The sequence below is a fragment of the Furipterus horrens genome, unplaced genomic scaffold (assembly GCF_987537825.1).
Source record: "Furipterus horrens unplaced genomic scaffold, mFurHor1.1.pri manual_scaffold_3, whole genome shotgun sequence".
NCBI classification, from domain to species: Eukaryota; Metazoa; Chordata; class Mammalia; order Chiroptera; family Furipteridae; genus Furipterus; species Furipterus horrens.
Window position 1 is genome coordinate 172,074,458 of NW_028327173.1, and position 14,270 is coordinate 172,088,727.

Consider the following 14,270-nt stretch of genomic DNA (forward strand, 5'->3'; position numbering starts at 1 on the left):
TTTATGACCATTCATCCTTATACTCAATGGAACTAACTAAAACTATATTTTAAAAGATTTTCCTCTTAAATGGCATGAACATGATTTCGAGGGTAGTTTTTGCAAGTTTCTCCAAAGTAAAGCTACTCTCTTTCTCATGGGGGACATACTTTGGGGCTATGTAAACTGTGTTTGTCCGTAAACTTTTGCTTATTAATTTTAGTGTTTGTCAGTAATTTTGTCTATAATAATTATTACTCTGATGTTAACCTTATAATAATTTTCTATTTCTTTCTTTCTTCGTACATTTATTAATTAGAATTCTACTGTAAAAAAGACAGTGTTTCTCCCCCCTTTATTTACTTACTCAGTTTTTAATATAAGTATGGGCCGATAGATATTTATTTTATCTTATATTTATAACTATATTTATTTTATGTTATATTATGATTATTTATTTTGTTCCACTTTTGGCCACAGGATGAGTCCTGTGTCCTTTCAATATGCCCAATCTTTTTTTTTTTTTAATGCCCAATCTTTTTTAACACCCCCACCCCCTCTTTTTTTCCCCTGGCACCATGGAATATTACAGGCTCTTCTTGAATTTTCCTTGTCCAAGCCTTGGAATCAATCATTTTCCCAAGGATCCCTGGTTCCTTTATAGGACAAAGGTGCTTAAAAACCAAGATCTGGGCACTCCATCAGTGTACACACATCTGTATCTCTGCCTATTCATATGCCGGTACCACATTGTTTTAATTATTAAGACTTTATTTACAAGAAATTTAACACAAACATGTCTTTTATTTCTTGGGATTTCCTCCAGAAAGGCTTTATGGTGGCTGCAGAACATACCTGCACTTTACAGTGTTCCAGTTCCTCTTTCAGATTAGACTTTTCTTCTTCCCATTCCTCAAATGTGCTGCATCCTGGCTCCTTCTCCTTCTGGCACAGTACTTCTGCCAGACGTTGATTAAGTTCTTGCAATTCTTTCTGATTTTGAGAATTCTTTTGGCTAAGTTCCGTATTTTCCAAATCCAACTGTTGGTTTTTGGTTTCTAATTCTGAAACCTAATTAAAATTGAAATAAGTTTAAAAAACCCAGTTATACTACTTCTGCTAAAAAACAGATTTAGAGGACTTCCAGTCAAAATGGAGGCACAGGTAGACACGCTTTGCTTCCTCTGCAACCACAGAGAGAATTACAACCAGATCGCAAAAACAAATAACAATCAGAACCAACAGAAAATTCAGCTGTATGGAAGTCTGACAACCAAGGATTTAAAGAAGCCACATTTACCCAGACTGGGTGGGGCAGAGTCATGGAGAGGCAGTGTGGCTCAGAAAAGCAGTGGCAGCAGTGGAACAGATGAACCCACATTCACATGTGCTGGATAAAAACTGGGAGGGATACCTTGGGAGTAAGCAATTCCATCCCTAGGCCAGACTGCACAACCCAGGGTTCTAGCACCAGGAAGATAAACTCCCATTACCTCTGGCTGTAAAAACCAGTGGGGGTTGGGGCAACAGAAGAAACTGCTGGATTTTCACCACTTAAAAGGCCTGCATGGTCTTGGAATGTATGCAAACCTCAGGGCAGCAACTGGAAGGGTGCCAATTATATACAGGAAGTGGGTGAGGTGACTGGAAATGGGGTAAGTGCCAAGCAAATTGCCAGAAGCCAGGCAGTGGCATTATCCTCTCTCCAAGCCCCCATCACAGAGCCATAAGGTGGTGAAGCAGGTGGCCCCACCATGGAAATTACCTAAAACTCTGCCCCATACAATTTGAGAGGGAGAAAAGCAGCTCTACCTAATACATAGAAACAAACACAGTGAGGCTGCCAAATCGAGGAAGCAAAGAAATATGGCCCAAATGAAAAAACAGAATAAATTCCCAGGAAAATAACTAAGCAAAACAGACAGCCAACCTATCAAATACAGAGTTCAAAACGCTGATACTCAAGATGCTCAGAGAACTCACAGAGTACAACAAAAAAATAAGGGAAGAAATGAAGGTTACACAAAGTGAAATAAAGAAAAATATACAGGGAACCAACAGTGAAGGAAAGGAAGCTGAGATTCAAATCAATGATTTGGAACAAAAGGAAGAAATAAACAATCAACCAGAACAGAAAGAAGAAGAAAAAATTCAAAACAACAAGGAGAGGCTTAGGAACCTCTGGGACAACTTCAAATGTACCAACATCTGACTATAGGGGTACCAGAAGGAGAAGAGAAAGAACAAGAAATTGAAAACTTATTTGAAGAAATAATGGAGGAAAACTTCCCTAATTTGGCAAAGAAGATAGACATACAAGGCCAGGAATCACAGAGTCCCAAACAAGTTCGACCCAAAGAGGACCACACTGAGACACATCATAATTTAAATGCCAAAGGTTAAAGATAAAGAGAGAATCTTAAAAGCAGCAAGAGAAAAGCAGAGTTACCTACAAAGGAGTTCACCTAAGACTATCAGCTGATTTCTCAGAAGAATCTTTGCAGGCAAGAAGGGACTGGCAAGAAGTATTCAAAGTGATGAAAAGCAACCAAGATTACTCTATCCAGCAAAGCTATCATTCAGAATGAAAGGGTACATAAAGTGCTTCCCAGACAAGGTAAAGCTAAAGGAGTTCATCATCACCAAGCCATTATTATATGAAATGTTAAAGGGACTTATTTAAGAAAAAGAAGATCAAAACTGTAAACAGTAAAATTACAACAAATGCACAACTATCAACAACTGAATCTAAAAACAAAAACAAAACAAAATAAACAAACAACCAGAACAGGGACAGAATCATAGGTACGGAGATCATTTGGTTATCAGCTGGGAGGGCGAAGGTGGAGAAATGGGGAACTGGTGCAGGGATTAAGAAGCATAATTGGTAGGAACAAAAGAGAGAGGGGGATGTTAAGAATAGTATAGAAAAGGGAGAAGCCAAAGAACTTACACGCATAACCCATGGACATGAACTAAGGTGGGGAATGCTGGAGGGAATGGGGGTACCAGGCAGAGGGGGGCAAAGGGAAAAAAATTGGGACAACTGTAACAGCATAAACAATAAAATATACTTAAAACAAAAAAGAAAATGTCCAGTAAGCTGAAAAAAAAACAACAGATTTAGAGACTAATTGTTTTGTTTCCTCACTATGTAGATAAATTCACACACACACTTAATAAGAAATAATACAAAGTAATTGTTATAAATTCAGTCAATTCAGAAGTGTATGAAGAACTGAAAGATCTTCAGTCCAATCCCACCACACATGGGTAGCAACTGTTCACAGCTGGATATGTATGTATCTCTCCAGATTGTTTTCTATGCATATATAAAACCCATATATACATAGACATTTTTTTCTTCTTTAAAACAAAAATTGGAATCATTTCAGATGTTAGGACAGCCTGTTTTTTTTTCCCACTTATCATATCTTACAGACTCTTATTGTCCAAGTCAGTGCATTCAGACATTGCATAATGCATTGAATTTTAATTACGAAGAAACAAAACAATCTTTTAGAAAATTCATTTGCACATGGTAGCATTCTATATTTAGGATAATTTTTTTTTAAGTGGGGCTGCTGCGTTAGAAGGCATGCATATACATTACTACTTTTCTATATATCCTCAAAATATCTTCCACACAATGCTACCAACTTACAGTCCTATCAACAAGGTATGAGCTCCTTCATTACTTGATGATATCACTCTTTCATTTTTGCTAATCTGACAGGTTAAAAAACCTCATTTAATTTGCACTTCTCTAATCCCTAATGAGGCTAACCATTTTTTTATTTATTGTATTCTTTTTTCTGCGACTTGACCATTCATATCAATTTTCATTTTTCAACTGGGTTTTGCCATTTGTTTGTAAGTGTACAAAATACATTTTGGATGTTAACACCTTTTCTATTTCAAGTACTTTTTTTCCCAGGATGTCTTTGCCTCTTGACTGTTTCAGACAGATTTGTAAATGACCTTCCCCTACAGAAATGCATGTTGTGAGATTATACAAATTGGGTATTGAATGGCACAGTTTATCTGAATAAATCATAAAGATTTGTGAAAAGATATACTGATTAACTGGTATTCTATACCTGTGGAATTTCGTCTATAACTTTCTGCTTTCAATCATGATAACAAAATGGGAAGGAACTAACAGTCAAAACTATAGGAGGCACAGAGCTGGTATTACACAGGTTTGGTTTTAGAGGTGTTACCTACCCATTCCCACTGATATAAAGCTTGTATTAAGCACTCAGAGTCAAGATATAATAATACATTACTATACCCACACACAAAAAAATAGAAACCTAGTTTGTAGACACAAAAAATTCACCTATTCACAAAAAATAAAAGCCCAGTTTAGAGTCACCATGAGGTGAGTTTCCATTTTGAAACTCTAGATTTATAACCTTACCACCACTAACTACATAAGTTATTTCAATAGCATGCCCTATAAATTTGTAAATTTCAAAAGAAAGAAAGGAAGGAAGGAAGAAGAAAGAGAAAGAGAGAAAGAGAGAAAGAAAGAAAGAAAGAGAGAGAAAGAGAGAAAGAAAGAAAAAGAACTTCAGACTCAAGAAGCACTGGGAAATATTAAGCATCTTCTTACCTGTTTCTTTAAGTTTTCAACCATCTTCTGAACTGTGGTTTTTTCATGTTTTACAGTTTCTTTATCTTGCCTAAGGCAACAATGAAAACATAACTTAAGAGTTAGGCTTTAATATTTGAGGTTAAATAGTTTTAGTCCTTGTAAAAACACCTTAAGAAAATTTAAGTATATGTCTTACCACATTTCTTCCTGAGAGCCATTTAATTTCTCCAATTGCAGGTTAGAAATGCTATCTTCTTCATTTAGAGTAGTAATTTCATTTCTCAAAATAGAATTTTCCTCTTGAAGCTTCTCAGATTCATATCTGAAGTACAGAGATTTAAAAAAAAAAACTAGTTACAAGAAGGCAGTCATCTGGCATCTTTGGAAAATACTTTCTAGTAATTTCCAATGAAACAAGTAATCCATGCCAGTTAAAACGAGAAGTCTAAATTAGTAGTCTCTCAGTTCTTAGAAATCAAGCTGTGACATATTGACTCATTTCTTACAGGAAGTAAGAATCTCACTAAAAGACATTAGGGAAGCGTGGCCAAAACACTTGAGCACAGAGGCAAAAAGGAGACACAATGTACACTCTGATTGCTGATTTTCTTTGTGGCAACCATACTGCTTGGAGCAAGTAACAAGAATTATCTCAGTCTCAAGTCCTACCTGCTTCAAACAGACATAAACCATGTTACTAAGTTGTCTTAGCTTTAGTTTTAGGTCCCTAGGTACCTAGACAAAAAAAATTCACTACGTGAATAAAAGGGCTGTACTGAAATACATACACAAATGTTTACTTTGTGATTTTTTTCATTCCATTATATTCTGGTTTTTAGAATTGAAAATCGTCTGAGGTAAGAAGAGGAAAAACGAATCCGGAATTAAATTATTTTGTTTCATGTCATCAAGCTATTTCAGACATGATGTGATATTTTACAAGGTTTTTAAAAACCAAATTTGCAAGACTATTGAAATAATATTTTATAGTCAAGTGAGCAGTGCTTTAAGTAGTTTCATTTTTTCTTTATTTTCAAGCACATTTATTAAAACCCGATAGCTCAATAAAATTATATGTTCTAAGATAAATTTTTGTTGTTTACAAACTATCAGCATGTACCTTCAAGTGGTATAAGGGAAAAACTATAAGCTATAAAACACATTTATTCTATATTAGTATAAGAAGAGAGTTATCTACCAAGCAAATTAATAATATTCCAAAGGCATTCATTCTCATGTAACATGTTTTCATTAAAATGAGGAAAATAACATTTAACAACAATAATCTATCCATCCAAATGAAGTGCTAGAAAAGTGTTAAAGACTTGACACACATGGATGATGCACATGGTTAAACAGCACTCTCCATTATGAACTTTCACACCCCAAATGAACAACATTTATGTCCTACAGAGGAAGGGAACGCCTCCTAGGCAAGGTTATTCTACTTGTTAATATGACACAGAAGCAGAAGGAAGTCTAAAGTACTGCTCTCTTCTTGAAGACTAACAGGTTAGTTTCTCTAGGCACAGCAAGCAGCAGAAGTTAGATTTGGCGAGGTGCTCTGTGGGATTCCGTGCGGTTTAGAAGGTACATACATTACCTCAGCAGTTCAACTTTTTGCTGCATCTCACTGCACGTGATTTGCAAATCATGCATCATTGCCTTCAGCTCCTCCTCCTTTCCTCCTTGAGAAGGTACGTCTTTTTGCTTAATTAAATGAGTGACTTTCTCCCTCAACTTTCTAGTCAGCTCCTGCAGCTTTTGTTTCTCCAGTTCTAACTCTGCTATCATGGCCTGACGCTGAAAATGTTTGTCCTGAAGGCCTAGGAGAGCAGTGTTTTCCTCTAGTATAACTTGGTTCTGTTCTCCAGGCTTTTCTCCACGTGTCCGGATTGTTCTGCACAGCCAGGCAATTTCATGTGCTTTTATTTTTTCCAGAATCTGTGTATTCTCCTGCTCAAGGTACCGGTTTTCTTGATAATGTTCTTCTATAACCTGGTGTACATTCATAACATTTGGCACACACTCTCCCAGTGTCTGACTTAGTTCAAGGACCTTTTCATCAGCTTTGCTGTCCAGGTTCTTAAAATGGGCTTCCCATGAGAAGCAGTCACACTGAAGCACGGCTCTTTCTTGCAGCGTCTCGATCTTGCCTTGAAGTCTTAAAACCACCACATGCAGCTCCTCGTTTTCTCTTTTGACCTCATCATAACTCTTTTCCAGGCTAAGGAATGTGTCAGTCTTTTCTTCTGCTTTCTTCAGCTTATCCTGTAATCTGAAAACTTCTGAAGTGAGATCTTTGTTGTTTTCTAGGGCTTCATCGTAGTGCGTCTCCAATACCCTCAGCTCTTCCTGCAGACAGTCATTTTCTCTACTAGCATCTTCATATAACAACTTATACTTGGAAGAAGCCTCAGGGATTCTCTCAAGCACACTTAGTTTCTTTTTCAGGACAGAAACATCAAAAAGTAGGTCCCGTTTCTTTTCAGAAGCTCGATCGCAGTCTGCACGTAAGATCATTAGTTGTTCCTGAAGTTGACAAATCTGATTTTTCAGGTCCCAGGTCTCAGTCCTGGTCTCCTCACTGTTTTCAAGTTCGGAAAAACTCTCTATGGATGCTTCAGTCTCCTCCATTTTGACTTCCTGTCTCTGAACAGAGCTCGTCCCTGTACTTCCCAGATCCTGGACCTCATCGTCTTGCATGTTGCTTAGGATGCGCTGCCTGGTTACACTTTCTACGTGCTTCATTGGGTTTTGCAGTAAAAGTGGCTCTGTTTGTTCCACAGGCTTTCCAAAAAATCCAGGAGTTGGCTCCTCTAAACAAGATGACATTACTGACCCTGGTTCTAACTTCTGCAACCTCTGTTGCAGTCTAGAAATTTCAGTAGCCATTTTCACATTTTCCTTCACTGCTTGTTCGTGAGCTCTCTGCAGGCTTAAGAGGACATCTCCGTTCTCTTCCAAAAGCTGCTCTCCCTGCTGGAGGAGGGACATGGTTCCACTTCCTTCTGTCTCCTCCCCTTCCATTTCCTGGCAGACATTCTGAAGCCTGGAGGGAGAAGATGCCACACGCTGCATTTCCTTAATTTTATTCTGAAGCCGGGAGATTTCTGCACTCATCTCAGCTCTCTCTCGCTCTGCATTCTCACAGGTCATTTTGTGGACACTCTCCATGGCCAGAAGCTTGGACATCATTTCCTGCCTCTCCTGGTCACGCTCTGTTTCTAGCCTTTCAAGCCGCTGGTGGGCCAGCTGCTTGGAGACGCCTGCCTGGCACAGGACCTGCTCACAGTCCTGCAGCTCTCTTTCATGACTGCTTTTCAGCTCACGTATCTGGTTGGACAGTAGGCTTTGCTGACTTTTAGACACATTTCTCAGATCTTCCAGGTCTTTGAGTAGCTGCTCCCTCTCCACAACCATACTGTGCAAGTGTTCTTTGTATGTTTTCTCCAGCATCTCTCTCTCCTGGGTCAAGACCTGGGAAGTTGCCTTCTCTCTTTGGAGAGTCTCTTTCAGCTGCTCCTGGGCTTCGGCACACTCCTGGGTGAGCTCGTCCTTCTCGAACTCCCACTGAGACCTCTCCTCACGCTGCTGTTCCAGGAGCTCCTTCAGCTCTCGGCGGTAGTGCCTCTCCAGGCTTTGCAGAGCGTTTTCGCATCTCTCAGTGACTTTCTGACAATCAGCCTGAAACTGGGCTTCTATCTGACAGGTTCTTCTATTACACTCAGTTTCCATTTTTTCCCTAAATGTGGTCAACATACAGCATTACTAAAACTGCCATCAACTACGGAAGCAAACAACAACAACAACAACAAAATTTCCCATGCACAGAAGCTGCCAAGCAAACAATTTAAATACTTTCTAAAAATAGTTTTCACTTATCCTTCTGTGATTCTTTTATACTGAGAAGGGATCTCATTGCTGAGAGCCAAGACCAGAAGCTATAATTCATTTAAAAGACTCATTACTTCTCTCTGCATTTAGAAGGGAAAGTTAGAAAAAAAAAATTATTTGGCATGCTCCTGGATGTATTTGTTTCTTGATTTTCAGTAAAAAACTTAAATTGATATTTCATGGTGAATGATCAAATGCATTTATATTTCCCTTAAAACTTGGGAAATTTAAAAATTGTCTCCTTTTAATTAAGTAAGTATACATTGGAGGAGAACAATCATGTAAACCACACATATTAAATTCATTATGTTTTTGCCTCTTATTTAATGAAGTACCACTGAGGTCATCAGAGTATGAAGCACCAAAGCCCTCATATGTACCTGAGATTTCATATTAGTAAAGTAAGCACAAAAGTAGTGCCTCATAACTCTGGGAGGCAACAGAACTTTGCCTAGAATCTAGTTTATAGTCGTTCTCAGAAAGCAACAAAATTTAACTAGGAAGGAGCCACATTTGCCATAATCTTATCCTCATCTGTGATCTCAGAAGATACAAGTCTGATACAAGGCATACTTTCCTCTTTTAAAAGAAAAACAGTTTCAATAATACCAAGGCAGGCTTATGTCTGAACAATGCCAAAACAGGTTAAAAGACTAGAAAAGAATCTAGTGAATCAAGGGGCTATTATGCCTTCTGATCTATCAAAGTGTCCTTAACTGGCTGGATCCTCTGGTGCCCGTGACAGACAGCACTCCAGGTTGCTCCATTTCCCCCATTTTCTTACCTTCCCTCTTGAAGTTCCCTTTGGTGTTTTTCCAAGAGCTCTTCACGCAACTCCTCTTTCTCAAAAGTGTGCTTCTCCACCAAGCTTTTCAGCTGCTCCTGGTGAAACTGCTCTAGCTCCTGAGTCAAGCCCCTCACCTTCTCTTCAGTCCAGGCACCGTTCTGAAGAAGTCCCTCCCTCTCTCGGTGAAAGCTTTCCTCTGCCTGTTCCAGTCTATCCTTGAGCTCCGCCTCATGTTCTAGCCTCAGCTTCTCCTGCAGGAGAGTCTTTTCCTCATCCCACTTCATTTGCAGTTGTTTTTTCTCCTCCTCGTGCCTGCAGTTAGTCATATGTTGAGCCTCCTGGAGCACCACTGCCTGGCCCTGAAGTTCTGCAATTTCATTTTTAAGGTCACTTATTTGTTTCTCCAAGATGTGTACTTCATTCTCATACTTTTGCTTCATGTTCTCCTGCTCCTTTTCACAGGCAACTTTGGTTTCATCTAGCTGCTTTTCATAACGGTGCACCTACAGTCAGAAGGCGAAACGGCCACAATGTTACTCAGCTCAAGGCCATGGAAACGTGGGGGGGGGGCCGAGGTCCTGTTTTTTCTTACAAGACATTCCTCAGTTTTGCAATTTTGTTTTAAAGTAACAATTCAAAAACACATTAAATAAGATATATTTAAATCGGACATGGTTTACTTTCCTTTTAACTTGGTTGAATTTCATTAGTTTCTGAACAACTCTATTAAAACTGACTAGACCTTCCATAGACACTATTTGTCTTCTCAGGCATCCTTTCCAATTGAAAACTTAGGGGCTTAACATATTTAAATTCATATATTTATCAAACACCTATCAGGCACTCTACAAGCCTCATGGGGACACAAAGTTGGGTAAGACATAGTCCCTGCCATCAAGGAGAAACCAGCCTAGACATGGTATGACAAATACAAACAAGTATACTACAAAGCAGAATAAAAAAAACAAATTAAGGTATAGAAAAAAGAGCTACAATATAACAGGGGGTTCAAAGGAGGGAAAAATCACCTTTGGTGGGGGAAGTTTAGGAATGGGTTCATGCAAGAGGTAACACTTGATATAAACTCTGAAGACTAAGTAGACTTTCAACAGATAGAAAGAAATAACATAGCATGTAACAGCAAGAGCAAAAGAGCACAATCTGATGAAAAACAGCAAACTACCTAGTTTGACTAGAGAAATAGTAAAAGAGAAAACTGGAAAAATAAGTTGAAATGACAAGGTTAAGAAAGGGTTTTGGAGGACAACATTTAGAAATTGTACTAATTTAAGATGTAATGTTATAGTAAAGGGCTTTTTTTAAAAAAAAATCAAGACATTTTTAACAAGCTGGAAATAATGCAATAATACTTGCTAGAAAGTAGAGATCTCACATTTTGGAGGAACTATGAAGAAAAGGCCTCACTTCTGGGCTATGAAACTGGAGAAACTGGGATCATGGTAGCCATCAAGACACAAGAGAAAATTTATAGAAAGTGCTGCTCTTTGAGAACAAAGAACTGAGAACATACTAAATGCAAAAGCTTGTTCGAACTCAGAAAAATTAGAGAACAGGATTGATTAGAAGAACTTACTTTATCTTCAAGCTCCAGCCTCAGGTGACACAAGTCCCTGTGATGATGTTCTTTCATCTGTTCAATGACCAGCTCTGCCTCGATGCTCATATTCAACGGATTGCATTCTTCAGAACCAAGCCCTGAAAGTACATGAGATCTGTTGACCCTGATCTTTCAATAACACAACTGGTATCTGAGGAGGGACATCCATTTAACTAAGGAATATTTTCAGCCTAAATTACCACAGGTGAGATGTACTGGGAAACAGTAGAAGTCAAGAGAAGTCTCTTCTGTTTTCGAGTATTAGGGAAAACAAGGAAAAAATGAAGGTAAATAGATTCTGTCATGTATAGTCAGTACATCAAAACTTACAGAGTCCATCTTTTTGAGCAGGAGGTGGGGGGTAGGTGTGAAAATTGTTGCTTATATATGATCACCTCCTAAAGAAAATCCTGTGGATTGAAGTAGTTTAGTCAAATTAACCAGCCTTCTTATCCACTCAACAAATATTGAGTAACAATCAAAGATGGCAATAGAGTAGATGAAAGGTATACTCACCTCCTCCCAGGACCAAACTGGAATTAACACAGAAATACAGAACAATCAGCCTGAATGATCAACTGAAGACTAGCTGAACAAAAATTTTATCACCAAGGATTTACAGAAGAAGGCACATCAAGACTGGTAGGAAGGGCAGAGATGTGAAAAGGGCTGGCTCTGCTCCCATGAGCAGTGGCTAAGATTCTGGAGGGATATCTCAGCTGCAAATGTTCTCCCTGAGCAGCACAGGGTCTCGGCCCCATGCCAGGATTCCCAACCTAGAGCACCAGGGCCAGCAAGAGGCACCCACGTAACATCTGGCTATAAAGAGCAGCAAGGATTCTGTCTGGCAAGGAGAGATGGGAATCTGCTAGAGACACAGGCACCCTTTTAAAGGGCCAATGCACAAAATCTTGTTCACAGCTATTCAACTTGAGTCCTGGCAGAGGGAGGACAGTGTGAACTACAGCCATGTGAGGCAAGACTGAGATTTGTGGCTCTGGGAAGAAAGCTGATGAGGCAGCCGCCGGGCTCCCTGTACTGAGTCTTTCTCCCACACTGCAGACACCATCTTTCTTGGGTAGAGCAGCAAGAGAAAAACAGTCAATTACCTATAAAGGAGATCCCATAAGATTGTCAGCTGATTTCTCAACAGAAATATTTCAGGCCAGAATGGACTGGCATGAAATATTCAAAGTGATGAAAAGCCAGGGCCTACAACTAAGACCACTTTACTCATCAAGGCTATAATTTAAAATAGAAAGAGAAATAAAGAGCAATATTTTTCTGATATATCTTCTCGAGTAAGGTAAACAAAAGAAAAAAGTAAACAAATGGGACTATATCAAACTAAAAAGTATTTGCACAGCAAAGGAAACCATCAACAAAATAAAAAGACAATCCACAGAATGGGAGGACATATTTGCCAATGTACATCTGAAGAATTAATACCCCAAATTTATAAAGAACTTATAAAACTCAACACTAAAATAACAAGCAATCCAATTACAAAATGGGCAAAGGACCTAATAGACATTTTTCCAGAGATGACATACAGATGGCCAACAGACATATGAGAAAATACTCAACATCACTAGCCATCAGAGAATTGCAAATCAAAACCACAATGAGATATCATCTCACACCTGTCAGAATGGCTATCATCAACAAACAACAAGTGCTGGTGAGGATGTGGAGAAAAAGGGACCCTCCTGTACTTTTGGTGGGAATGCAAACTGGTGCAGCCACTGTGGAAAACAATGTGGAATTTCCTCAAAAAATTAAAAATGGAACTGCCTTTTGATCTTATGATACCACTTCTGGAAATATAGTCTAAGAGTCCTGAAACACCGTTCAGAAAGAATATATGCACTCCTATGTTCAGAGCAGTGTTATTTACAACAGCCAAGGTCTGGAAATAGCCCAAGTGCCTATTAGTAGATGAGTGGATAAAAAAGCTGTGTTTCATTTACACAGTGGAATACTTCTTGGCTGTCAAAATAAGGAAATCTTGCCTTTTGTGACGGTATGAATGGACCTGGAGAATATTATGCTAAGCAAAATTAACCAGTCAAAGAAAGACAAATACCATATGATTTCATTAATATGTGGAATCTAATGAATAAAACAAACTAACAAACAAAGTAGAAACAGACTCATAGATTCGAAGAACAGACTGACAGCTGTGAAAGGAGAGGGGGTTTAGGGGCTGGGTGAAAAGAAGTGCAGGGATTAAGCAAAAACAAAACAAAACAAAAAACCAACAAATCAAAATAACCAGACAAACGAACAAAAACCCTCATAGACACAGACAATAGGATGAAAAGAGACTTGACTTGGGGTGGTGAACATACAGTACAATACACAGATGATGAATCATAGAATTGTATACCTGAAAGCTATATAATGGATCCCAATAAATTCCATAAAAATAAAAAAAATTAGCTAGCTAGGGGCAATGTGGCAGGACTATGAATGACTAGCATACTTGCTGCTATGCTTTGGTGTTAATTTCATAGGTCAAGATATCCAACTCTCTATTCAATATTATAGGAGATTAAGTATTATAATATTAATATCCTATAATGTAGGTGGAACCTCATCTTAAATTATCAGCTAAAAAAAAAAACTGATAAAGACTGACTGGGACCTTAAAATGAACATAATGAATAGGGAGGGTCTACGGGAGGAGTTCTTACACTGTACATAATTGTGAGAACCCTAGAGGAAGAACTCTATGTTTATATAATAAAGCTCTGGCTCTAACTTCCCCTTCCCTTATGTTCCCTTTTCCCTTGTATAAATACCCCTCCATATTGGCTAGTGTGTGCATATGGCTGGCCATGCACTGAATTGCAACCCTTTCTTTTTCCCAAAGAAATTCTTTTTGATTATGAAATGCCTAGTCAATATTGTTTTTCATTTGACAAAAGAAATAGGGCACAGGTTGGGAATACAGATATATGGAGTCTGGGGAAAAAATTCTCAATTCATCCATGTGAGTTCAGCTCTGCAACTGCCCGTGATGACGACTGGCGGGCTGAGCTAGTACATAGGCAAAATGATTATGACTAATACTATGTAGAAATCTCTTAAGGCAGGGGACTCAAAAGTCTTTTATGGGAGGGTGCACAGGCAGATGGGAGAAAGGGCATAAATCTAGCATCTGGAATTGATGGTCTTGCTTTGAGCTCTTTGCTTCATATGCCATGGCATATCCCCAACTGACAAGTGACATGTGGGATATAAAACACCCCAATATGGTGCAGCTTCATGCACCCTGGAGGAAATCCCCCAACATTTGGTCATCTATGGAAAAGTCCAGAAAAGCTTCTGAAATGTATCATATCATCAGTTGGGCTCCATCCTTACACAACAGTAAGGCTATAGAC

The 14,270-nt window shown here is 38.7% G+C and overlaps 1 protein-coding gene across 11 annotated transcripts in view; it reads right to left on the reverse strand.

The window, feature by feature from the left end:
- The window catches only part of NIN (ninein), a 97,096-nt gene that overhangs the window by 22,565 nt on the left and 60,261 nt on the right, over positions 1–14,270 (reverse strand). For all 11 annotated transcript variants that reach the window (XR_016509817.1, XM_090270853.1, XM_090270855.1 and 8 more), the window contains 6 exons: positions 10,858–10,979; positions 9,261–9,766; positions 6,183–8,324; positions 4,776–4,901; positions 4,598–4,667; positions 835–1,050 (listed from right to left, as the gene is read on the reverse strand). Coding sequence is in view for 10 of the 11 variants with exons in the window: in XM_090270853.1 (XP_090126979.1) it covers positions 835–1,050; positions 4,598–4,667; positions 4,776–4,901; positions 6,183–8,324; positions 9,261–9,766; positions 10,858–10,979 (3,182 nt within the window). In the remaining variant the exon portion in view is untranslated. The remainder of the gene's footprint in view (positions 1–834; positions 1,051–4,597; positions 4,668–4,775; positions 4,902–6,182; positions 8,325–9,260; positions 9,767–10,857; positions 10,980–14,270) is intronic.